Here is an 898-nt window from a genome sequence, read left to right on the forward strand (position 1 = left end):
AGGCAACCTACTATACAAGAGATGGCATCAATAACATCATCATCAGCTAGTAATAGTAGTCATTGGATAAGCTATGGTTCTAATGATGTTGTACAACTACGGACTACTAGATAATACTACTACTGTCGGCTACCCCCTTGTATACTATTGTTGTTATAATAATAAACCATATAGATGTACCATCATCATATTACTACCAACATTACTCTTACAACTCTCTTGTTGTTGTTGATGTAAGTATAATGATATTCATACAATACAGTTGTTTGCTTTATTATTATGAATGCTCATACTGGTGCATGGTATCTTAAGAAGGTAGTCATACGATACAGGTAGGGTTACTATTGGGTCCATCATAATTAGATGGGTATTCATCATCATCATCCTTTTAGTGAGACAGGAGGTTCAAGCTTGGGTGTAAGGTTCTTCTTTCGACATCTATTACAACCTTGGAAGGATAGGAATCCACAAGTATTACTACAAAGTATTACTAGACTTAATATTATTAATAGGTAGAAGTAGTAACAACACATAGTCAATATGAGCATCCACAGCTTACTGGCGAATGGGCTAGTGGTGATACTTATACTACTAATATGAGGAAGCTAAGACCCTGGCAAGTAATAATAACAAGAGGACTATATTATCTAGTATTATCGTCAATGTAGATAGAGGATTTAATGAACCTATACCGTAATAGTGAAGGACCTAATCTATTCTTACGACATGGGGGTCCTAGGATATGGACCGAACGAAGGAGTATACAAGGATTATGGCAACCATCACCTGAGGGTCATATTATCAACATCATCTTGTATAATAGTTATTATATTAATTGTAGTGCGTTGGTTGCATTAAAATGGTTCCATAAGCCTGATAAACCACCAGTGTATTTGAA

The 898-nt window shown here is 35.4% G+C and overlaps 1 protein-coding gene across 1 annotated transcript; it reads left to right on the forward strand.

Annotated features, from left to right (window-relative positions):
- Positions 1–279: 279 nt before the first annotated feature.
- Pmar_PMAR028538 (conserved hypothetical protein) lies at positions 280–792 on the forward strand (the record flags this gene model as incomplete). The annotated part of the gene is made up of 4 exons (XM_002780841.1): positions 280–332; positions 393–471; positions 513–620; positions 669–792. Coding segments are annotated over 4 exons (364 nt in total), but the record flags the coding sequence as incomplete, so codon positions are not given.
- Positions 793–898: the final 106 nt, after the last annotated feature.

The sequence above is a fragment of the Perkinsus marinus genome (genome assembly GCF_000006405.1).
Source record: "Perkinsus marinus ATCC 50983 genomic scaffold scf_1104296944004, whole genome shotgun sequence".
NCBI classification, from domain to species: Eukaryota; Perkinsozoa; order Perkinsida; family Perkinsidae; genus Perkinsus; species Perkinsus marinus.